Below are 10777 nucleotides of genomic sequence, written 5' to 3' on the forward strand. Positions count from 1 at the left end.
AGCAAGATAAAAGTACAAGCATTGATCACAATTTTGGCTGAACATCAATCTCAAAGAATAGGGACGTTACAGAACCACCCACACCGTTTGATTGACAGGTGACTGCAGTCACGATGCAGCAGCCGGGTCCAACAAATGTGGACTTTCAGAGTCTATAACAGAAGAATATTTAATAAAGACAGACAGATGAAGATGTCAAACAATGCAGACGAATAAATTCCTGCATGATGTCAGGGAAAATATTAAACACCCACCACAGCTCTCAGACTGACGAAAAACTTTATAATATGTTAAACGGTTTTCCTGCCAAGGGTCTAATGAAATAAACAGTCAAGGGTGCTTGAAAAGGTTTTAATGGAGTTTTCACATCTGTACACTCTGTGCCAGACAGAGACCTGTCTGTCTACGCAGGAAACAGACGCACGGTAAACCTGATAAATCAGCTCCTCAGACTCTCAGAGGAAAACACATTTTCTGAGAAGGCACCGTGATGCAGCGAGCACTGGACACTCAGGTGCAAACACAAACTCTTATTACAATGAACAGTTGAAATATAATCATCACACTATTGGGATATTATTACTGATGCTTCTAAATGATGAACTTATTTTCTTGGAAAATGTAGACAAAAATCAGGATTTTGGTGTCTGAAATGTTGTGGTGTAAGTAAGTAAGTAAAGTTTATTTATATAGCACCTTTCACAGCACAAGGTCACAAAGTGTTTTTACAAGTATTAATCAATAGAAAACAATAACAAATCAACAACAACAACAACAAGGCATTGAAATATGACAGATTGAAATTGCAATTAAATCAATGATTTGAAAGCACAAAAGCAAATCTAAAAAGATGTGTCTTCAGCTCCTTTTTAAAAGCATCTGCCGAAGCAGCCGAGCGTAACTGAGATGGAAGCGAGTTCCAAAGGGTTGGTGCCACGACTTGAAAAGCCCAATCACCCTTAGTTTTTAAACGAGCCATTGGGACCACTTGGAAGCTCTGATCTGAGGACCTGAGAGATCTACAGGGGATGTAGGGTTGAAGCAGATCAGTAATATAATCAGGGGCCTGTCCATGCAGGGCTTTGTTGGTGTAAAGACGAAGTTGCATAAAAACAAGGAGGCAGGTGAGAGTAGCTCAGTTTGTAGTAAACGCTGCATTAGAGACGGTCTAACTTTAGAGACATTCAAAGTTATTCTGTTTTATTCATTGATACGTTGTGACTGGTAAGATTAAAGAACACGATTCTGACTTCATGAAATATCTTAAAACAGATCACAACCTCGCTGTGTCCTACTCTCCTGCCATGATCTTCAGTGTTTGTGTTTTTAGAAATATTCTTTCACTCAGGTGCTAAAAGAGAGAGTTGTAACCTCAGCAGCCAAAAGTGCAAACAGTATTCATCATTCCTTCATTGTAAAGGTCAAAAATATGCATGTAATTATATATCAATATAATTACATGCATATTATAATATATCAGGAGAGCTCGGCCGGTCCGCTGTGTATAGCATTATCATAATGATGCTTTTTCAGCTACTCTAACAGTGTGTCTCTGGAGACACCGACGTCAGGGTGTGTTTTCATAACTTAAGTGCAGTCAATCAATTCTATAAATAGATTTCCATGTCATTATACAACAGACAGTCATCAACCTCAGGGGATTATACTAATGATGGTCCATCATTTAAAATCTACTGTCAACTAGAGGTCCGAATGTATACCCAGAAAAGAAACACAAAATGAATGAACGTTGACTTTGTTACATATAAGCAGCCTTAGCTCACTTAAAACACAAGATTTATTTTGGTAAGAGAAACTTGTGTCAGAGGAATTATTAACAAACATGTTTAAATTAGTGTCTCAGTAGAAACTTATGAATCAATAATAACATAATGAATTCATCTCTTGGCATATAAAATGGCAGATGCTTAAAGCTCTGTTGATACTATTTCATGCCACACAGCTAAACTTTTAAACGTACAAAATCCTGACTGTGCACTGAACGACGGTTCGACTATTCCTGTGCAAGTGTTGGCTTAGAATTATTAATCAATCAAATCGTATCATTTTGTATTATACCCACAGAAAACCTTTTCCATTGTTTCTTGCTGTAAATGACTCAGAGGCCGGCAGATATGTTCCCACTTTTCACCTCTCAGTGAAATATGTTCATATTCTATTATACATTTTATTATGGCTGATTATTATTCATCTTTGTCGTGGATCTGTTTGATTGGACAGTTTGGTCCACGAGTGAAGGACATTTCACATGGCTAGTATGCACATGTCTCTTCAGCTCCCTGGCTGTGTGTATAGACAGGGACATGGGTGAGTCACAAATATTGATTGGACTTGACACGCGTCAAACTTGAAAAGAAATCTAGCGCAGCAGCTTGTCCGTCCTTTACCTGACATACTGGTGCCTGGACTTCATGCTTGTATGTCTTCAGGGAAGATTTATGGAGCGATGTGATCTTGTTCAGCCATCAGCCTGTTGGTCACTGGAAAATTAAACTAAGCATTCTTTGTATTTCTCACAGTCAGCAACGACCACTGACAACAATCTACCTGCTGGTTTGAACATTTCATTAAAGAGAAACACAATCCAAAAAAAAGATGAATACTTATTCACTTGTGGCTCCTGCTTTATTTAAGGCCCCTCCTCAAACTGAGAAACCTTACATATCTGCCACTGACGTAGTGTATGTGCAGCAAAGGTAAATAAAAGTCCCAGATGATTTAACGATTTTTGCAAGGCCTCTCTGCCAGTGACTGTTCCTCATGTACTTTTTCTGTACAGTTTTTCTGAGTGAATCTCAGGAACAGGCAATGTTCACTCTAAGAGTCTTCTCCCCACATGACAAATTTCTATCCATAGAACTCCAGTGTGGAGAGAAAACGCTCTTTTGTCTGCTCAGTTCATTGTTGTTAACATGGGAAGCGTGGGGAGAATAAAACATAGTGAGATATGATGTTTGTGCAGCCTGCAGACCTTTCGAGAACTTCACAAAAAGTAAGAGAACAGAGGTTCAATGTCCTGAAAAACGTGCTTCAATTTAACCCGCAGCAGGTTTTAAGTGGTCTGGATTTGGATTAAACCAGCAGCCTCGAAGAGAGAAGAAAAGAAGAAGAAAAAAGACAAGCTGTCAGCTAAAGTCCTTGAGTTTGAAAAAGTACCATTTAGCCATTGAGAGATGAAACATCGAAAGTCTGAGAATATTTGACCGTATCCCCGAGGAAGTGGATTTAACCTTCAAATCTACCAGAAATACATTTTCTGTCAAAGTAAAAGCAGGTGTGTACCCAACCGGAGATGAAATACGCTCAGTGGAAGATCTCATAGACCAGAGCAGCTTAGCAGTATTTTGATTTGGAAAGTGCGGATAAAGTTCCTGGCTTTCCATTACTTGAAGATTTAAAAGGTGGTGCAGATTAACAAGCAATACAAAGACACCCACACACAGATGAACTTTATGTCACATCAGTGAAGATAACAGATCTGGCTCAGCTGTCTTAAGCTGCTTACAGCCCATTAGGATTATTATGTCCCAAGTGTTCATAAACATAGTCACTCCCACAGCCCTTTTTATGATGTGTGAGTTTGTAATGGTTGCTAAGTGAGAGGCATTGATTCAAGAAAAAGGTGATATCCCACACAGGTACAATCATTCTGTTTAACAGCGGAATACATTACAAACACTATGTGAGACTTCGCACAAGCACTTTGAAACAGTAATCCACGCCTTCATTACATCTCGGCTGGATTACTGCAATGCACTTTACTTCGGAGTCAGCCAGTCCTCCCTCGCACGGCTCCAGTTAGTCCAGAACGCTGCTGCTCGCCTCCTAACCGGAGCACGAAAGAGGGAGCACATTACTCCCATTCTGGCCTCCCTCCACTGGCTGCCTGTGCACTTTAGAGTTCATTTTAAGATTCTTTTATTTGTTTTTAAATCTTTAAATGATCTCGCCCCACCTTACCTCTCTGAGCTGCTCCATCCCTACGCTCCTGCCCGGTGCTTCAGGTCAGCTGACCAGCTGCTCCTGGAGGTACCGAGGTCTAAGCAGAAGCTCAGAGGGGAGAGAGCTTTTTCTACTGCCGGTCCCAAACTCTGGAATGATCTCCCACTGCACATAAGACACGCCCCCTCACTGTCCATTTTTAAAACTCATCTTAAAACACATTTTTATTCTTTGGCTTTTAACCCAGCATGAGACTCTGTTCTTGTTTTATTGTTTTTATTGTTTTAACCCTGTTAGTGTTTTACTTATGTTTTACGTTTGTGCTCTTCATGTATGTACAGCACTTTGTCACAGCTACGGCTGTTTAAAGCGCTTTATAAATAAAGTTGAGTTGAGACAAAATCACACCCAGAGCTTTGAGCTTTCAGTGAGATAATAGGATGTCATGTGGTCGTGTTTGGAAAAATAGAACTGCACTGTGCTGTGTTCTTTGTGACTAATGTAAACATTCAGAAGTCACCATCTTGCGCTCCGGTGTTATAGGAACAAAAAAAAAACTTGACTTAAAGACAATAAAAAAATAGCATGAAACCATCAACAACAATCAATACGGCTGAGAGGTAAATGTAGGCTCCAACACAATATATTCCTCAATAGCAGGATAGCAAGGCTTGCTATCCTGCTATTCAAATGTAGGCGCTTCTCCATGCGCATCAGCTCAGCCTCAAAAAAGAAATGCATTAAAAAAATGGCAATTAGTCATTTCCTTACTCACAACAGCCTTGAGTATTAATATCAGCACAGCAACTGTGTTATGAGAACTTCCTGAAAAGTGCCAAGCAGCTCAAAGCAAGCCAAAGGTTATCATGTGTTTTGCCAAGCGTTGGCTCGAAGAAAGTATTACCACAACTCTGGAGCAGTCAAAACTTGAAGTCTGGAGTGACGGATCAGACGTCGTCATCTTGCAGTCTTGTGGGTGGTTCTGGGTTTGGTGGATGCCAGATGAACCTCAACCAAAGTGCTTTTAGAGTCTCCTATCAAATCAGTTGGAGTAGGTGTGTTTGGAGTTCTTGCCAGGCACCTTGTTTCTAGTGTAGGGTGCCGATGCCTCTAGAGTCAATATGATGCACAGAATCAAACAAGACCACCATTCGAAAGATCCATTAATAAACCTGACAAAGAGATTCACAGCATGCCGCTTAAAGAGTTAGCCTTGGCAAAATTTCACGAGTAACACACGAGAAAGTTAAAAAGAAGCAAAATGAAAGTGATCCTTGTCAAATCTAACATTTGCTGCCAGAATCAATGATAAATCAATAAATTGATTGGCCTGCAGTCTCCCATCAGTTTCTGACATCACTTGTGACTCATGTTTTTTAGTTTAATATGTACAAGTGAAATTACCGGAAACACTCCAATCTGATGGAAAACGTTCCCAGATGGGTGGCGGCAGCTGTTTTAGCTCTGTCCACAACCATGAACATTTTTATGCCCCTGGTTTTAGAATTGGAAAACAAACACGCTTGAATGCACGTGATGGTTCGGTGTTCAAGACAGAAAAACAGCCTCAACACGTCACTTCACGTAACAGAGTGAGATATCTTTCCCAATGTGTGATCTTGGTGTGCAGAGGTGGAATTACACTTCACAAAGAGAGAGAAATCACTCTCAGCTGAAGCAAAAAAAAAAAAAAAATCAATACTTAATGTGTTAAACAACCACAACACATGTCTTCTTTTCCTGCACGTGCTGCACAAGATTAAGTACATCTTCAGGGTCTAATCATGAATAGTTTTTTTGAAAGCATTTTTTCAAGGTTATGTTATCTTATTCAGAAAATATAAAGACTATTTACCCCTTCTTCTTCCTTCCTGGGACTTTTTCTCCTGGAGGTTTTAAGTATAATGCCAGTAAAAGCTAAAAAATAAGAAGCAGTAGTCAAATAAACATGAGCTGTCATCCTTATCTGTTGCACATTTAATTTATTGAACCATCAACTTATTGACTCGAGCATGAGGCAGTGAACCTGTGTTCACATTACATTTTAGATGTGTCTCCATGTTTCGACCGAAGATACATTCAGATATAGAAATCTATTACAAGGCCAGCAGTTCATGAAAACTCATGTTGCATATTCCTTTCTTTGAGCTCCATGTTTCTAATACATGTAAACCATTGAACAACACTGCATATTTACCTGTGCAGAGCTGCTCACAGTTAATTCCAATTGTTCGCCATGGAAGAGAAAGTCTTTTTTGTTTATTTTTATTTCTCCAATAAGTTGCTCTATGCTTCAGTGCAGCAGCAGGCTCAGCAGCATAAGCACCAATCTTCGGCTCTTCTTGGGAGATCCTGAGGCGTTCCCACGCTAGGAATATATATTATTCTTCCAGCGTATTCTAGGTCTACCCTGGGGGTGTCTTACAAGTAAGCCGTGACCAGAAAACCTCCATAGGCAGGTACCCAGAAGGAATCCAGATTAGATGCCTGAACAACCTTTATTTTAGCTTCTTATGATGCGAAGGAGAAACTGCTCTACACTCTGACTGCTCCCTCCAAATGCTCTATGTGAACTTTGAACCCAAACGATACATTCAAATTACAATACAATAGTCCTGCAGTTATGCTTAAGATGTGAACTTTTATTTTAAACAGGACATTATTATTATTATTCTATTGTAAGTGTGAACCACCAACCCTCTGTGAAACAAAATCATTTCATTTCCCATAGAGCCAACAATACAAAGAAATAACTATGTCAAAACCATTTATTTTTTCCCTCCCATTAGCCACAATTCAACCGTAACGTCTGCAAGAGACACAAACATGACCCTAGGCCAACAAAAAAAACAGCAGAGATAACCACCAAAAAGCAAAGTAGCTGATTAAATCCTCACAACAAACCTTCAGAAGCAACCGAAACTCAGAAACTAGAGCAGTAGGACAGCGAAATGTGCAATTAGTAAAAAGAAGAACAGGATTTAGAAAGAATTAGTAACCCACAAAAACAATGACAGAACAAAGGAAAACCCCCCAAGCTCTTACCAGAACTTGTTGGTGAGAAGAAGTGACTCAGCAGTTCAAGCTAACGTAGCTTCAGAATCAGCTCCAGGTTGAAGTGAAGCTAGTAGCTATCCACGTCAGACGTTTCAACACAAACTAAACTATTTCATCTGCAATGACCTCTACAGGCTGCTTTTAGCAAAGTAGCTTGTTAATAAAAAGCATTAAACAAGGCATGTTTGTATCAGTGTTCAATTGTCAAATCACTTTTTTTTCAAACTAGTGGCCGGCTCATTGCAGAGGGATCGCTTGACTTATGTTTCAATAAGAACATATGGTCACGTGTAGTAGTATGCTTTCTCCCTGAACATGCTTGTTGCTAACAGATGAAGAAGACAGAGAATAATTGCATCCTGCCAGTGTTATGTTGTCCGAGATGTTTAGTGGATGATGATTGGAGTAACAATGATTTAAAACCCAGGGAAAAGAAGCACAGTTTTAAAGGATTTGTGAACAGACTGAAGACATATGTTCAACACAAAACAAAAGAGAAGCCAATGTGATTGTAAATAAAAGTCAGTAGCTAACAAGCTGAATACAACTAGAACAGTAAGGCTACAGAAGGATCACGCGTGGGCACACGTTTATACATCCCTGTTTTATTTTTGTGTCATATATGAAGCACTGGGGTTTTTATACGTTGTCCTGTGCTTTTTGTGCCCTGTTGTGTTTGATCTCAGGACACAATGCTGGAGCTGCTGTGTGATGCGGTGGCGTCTTCAGTACGGCAGGGGAAAGGTCTGGTGATCAGCGGCTTCCCCAGAGACCTGAGTTGCGCCGAGAAGTACGAGGCCAAGGTCAGAGCAGCTAACAGCCGACATGTGGTCAGGAACATGAATAAAAGAAGCAAAATACAGTATTCACAAGTTTAAAGTCATAGTTCCACACACACATATTACACAGCAAAGTAAAGAAAGCAGAAAAATAAACCACTGTTTCTTTGATTTTAAAAAGTGTTTGTCATGAAGTATACAGTGTTGTCATCGATGTGGGAAAGATTTCTCAAATATGACGGACTGATAATGCGGGATTGAAAAAACTAGAGTGATTGTAACAGAAAAACTAGTTTGTGACACAGAGTGAAATAAAAGATGTAGCTTCACTGATATCAGCTGGATGTGTTCCTTGTGTGCCAGATGGGAGAGCCCAGTGCAGTCCTCCTGCTGAGCTGCTCTGCAGACACCATGTCCAGCCGTGTGCAGTGTCGCCGAAGATCCTCCTCCAGCTTCCAGCCTGCCTCAGACAGAGACGAAACGCTGCACAGGAGAGCTGAGAGCTTCTGCAGCGACAACCAGGATTTAGCAGCTCTCTATGAACGCAAGAAGCTTCTGCACATGGTATGATTGTTTTCAGTGCTTTGCTCAGGGGCACTTTGGCAGTGCTCAGGAGATAAACTCTCCAATCTCCAGCATACAGTCCAAATTTACTGTATGCTATACTTTGTTGGTACTATGAATTAAACAATGCCAACAATGATGTTAAACACCCCACAGGAACACATTCAGGCCTTTTTAAAAGTATATCTAGACACGCATCAATGTGGCTGTTAAATATTGGTACCTGCCGATATCAACCCTGCTGACAGACAGCTTAACAGAGAATAATGTGGCATGCACTGAAGTGGGTAGCCATTGTATTTGTTGTGTTGCAACAAATACTGGTGAGTTTTTATGGGGTAGAAAAAAATCAAGCTGTAAGGCACATGTGTGATTCTTTTTTAAGGGTCAAGTTCAAAAGAAAACATCAGCAGTGAGGAAGTTCAAGGTCTCTGGGAAAGACCAGCAACGTTTGTTTGACTTAATCGACTGACATTTTAAATTTTTTAAAAACAATTTAAATAAATACAATCAGACAGTTCATTTGGGAAACAGACAAAGAATTACAAATATGTAATGAAAAATACATTGGTATCAGATTTGCCAATTGGCCAGACTGTTCTTTTAAAAAATGTAGCTATCAGCCCTGATGAGTGCAGCTCAACAAATCTTTTTTCTCTGGACAAACATTTGAAACAAAGTGTAGAAGGATTATACATTGAGCTCGATTTTTATGAATATGAAGTTTTTGGGGAACTTTTCTAATTGTGTGTGTCTAGGTGATGAGATCATCAGACAATGTGTGGGTTCAGTGATGGACTCTAGGGTGACATAGAACAAATATTTGGATGGAAGACATCTGGTTTAATTAGCTATTTGTAGAAATGCATGAAAAATACAATATTTTACACTGATCATTTGTCAAAGGTATTCTCTCTCATTTGATGCTTTGATTATTGCTGTAATTGTCAAAAGATTCAGTGGCTCGTTCTTTTTTCTTTTTATATTTGTTTGATATTGGTTGATTAAGTTTCTACCAATTGGTATGATACAAATTCATGTAAATAACTGAGGCATGACAGGCTTTTAGATGTTTAACTAAAAGAACCATACTGAAATAGCTGGTGTTTCAAAAGAAACTATTCTTTTATTTCTTAGCAGTTACAGGATGTTTTAACCTGAGCGATGTGCTATACATTTAGGGGTGAACTGTCCCTTTAACATTAGCGGTTTTAACATTTAAATAGCACATCAGCTTCTCTATGTGTATGCATGCTTAAATGCCACAACAGGTAGGGAGGTCATCGGTCTGCTGTGTGATCACAGAGGTTACACTGCAGCAGACAGCTGTCCTCCTCCAATCAGGACGTAGAAGAATTTGTGTAACCAGGTTTGTCTCCCTGACCAGATTGATGCTGAGAGGTCGCCAGATGAAGTGTTCCATCAGATCTGCCAGGCAATGGAGACCTTCTGATTTCTACCACCACGTCGCTCTCCAGTCCCAAATCTCTGCTGTCCAGGAGCTCCACCTGTGAAGACTTCTCTCTCTCTGTCTCTCTCTCTCTCTGCAAGGAGACTCACCTCACACCTGCACCACATACACGCTCATTGAACTCCAGTGGTCTGCATGCCCCCAAACACCTACCAATTGATGAAACTTCTTCCTGCTTTACACACTGATGAAGCGCCTGGTTGTCACATCCTGCTACACACACTTGCATCATCTCCGTTTCTAACATGGATCTCAATATATGCTGCCAACTGCCCTGCCGAGGCAGATAACTTTCAAACTTGGCATTCCTGCTGTGACCAAGAGCATGTTTCTAGTGGAGAATGTGAAACCGGAGAGAGAGAGGGTTCCCGCCATGCAGGAAAGTGGAAATGTCAGTTTATGTGCTCATGCTCTCATGCACAGTGTTGTGTTTTATATTGTGACAAGCATGCAAGAATTACAATCAAAGCTTAACTGCCTTTTGTGCGTTGAATTAAAAAAAAAAAAAGCAGAAAAAGTTGTAAGAGTGTTCAAGAATATCACATTCGTATGTTTCCAAAGCTCATCGTACAGGTGCGTGTTTTGAGTCTGGTATTAACATTCAATAAAGCCAGTGCATTTGCTAAGACGAGTTCTGAGTCTGTGCTTTGGTTTCTGTTGTGGATGAATATTATAATTTATCTTGTAGCGCCATCTGCTGGTGGATGATTATAACAAAAGTTTGTTATTATAAAATGCATTAAGTATAGTTAGAGGGTGTACCTTTGAGTTGATATAATCCAGCAAACTGACCTTTAACCGCAGCACTCTGTGTGTCTGAAAGCATTCGACGAGAGCGCCAAATGTTGGAGGAACAAATGAAGCTGCTTAAAAACCAATAAGGCATGCCTAATATTTTCACTTGAAGATTATCAACTGCATCTGTTCTGTAAAATAATCTACT

The 10777-nt window shown here is 39.9% G+C and overlaps 1 protein-coding gene across 2 annotated transcripts in view; it reads left to right on the forward strand.

Annotated features, from left to right (window-relative positions):
* Window positions 1–10351, forward strand: part of ak5 (adenylate kinase 5) — a 67203-nt gene extending 56852 nt beyond the window's left edge. For both annotated transcript variants that reach the window (XM_079348916.1, XM_079348917.1), the window contains exons 12-14: window positions 7707–7823; window positions 8163–8363; window positions 9751–10351. In XM_079348916.1, the coding sequence (XP_079205042.1) occupies window positions 7707–7823; window positions 8163–8363; window positions 9751–9816 (384 nt within the window). In that variant the 3' untranslated portion in view covers window positions 9817–10351. The remainder of the gene's footprint in view (window positions 1–7706; window positions 7824–8162; window positions 8364–9750) is intronic.
* The last annotated feature ends 426 nt before the right edge of the window (window positions 10352–10777 follow it).

The sequence above is a fragment of the Symphodus melops genome, assembly GCF_947650265.1.
Source record: "Symphodus melops genome assembly, chromosome: 7".
In the NCBI taxonomy this organism is placed as follows: domain Eukaryota; kingdom Metazoa; phylum Chordata; class Actinopteri; order Labriformes; family Labridae; genus Symphodus; species Symphodus melops.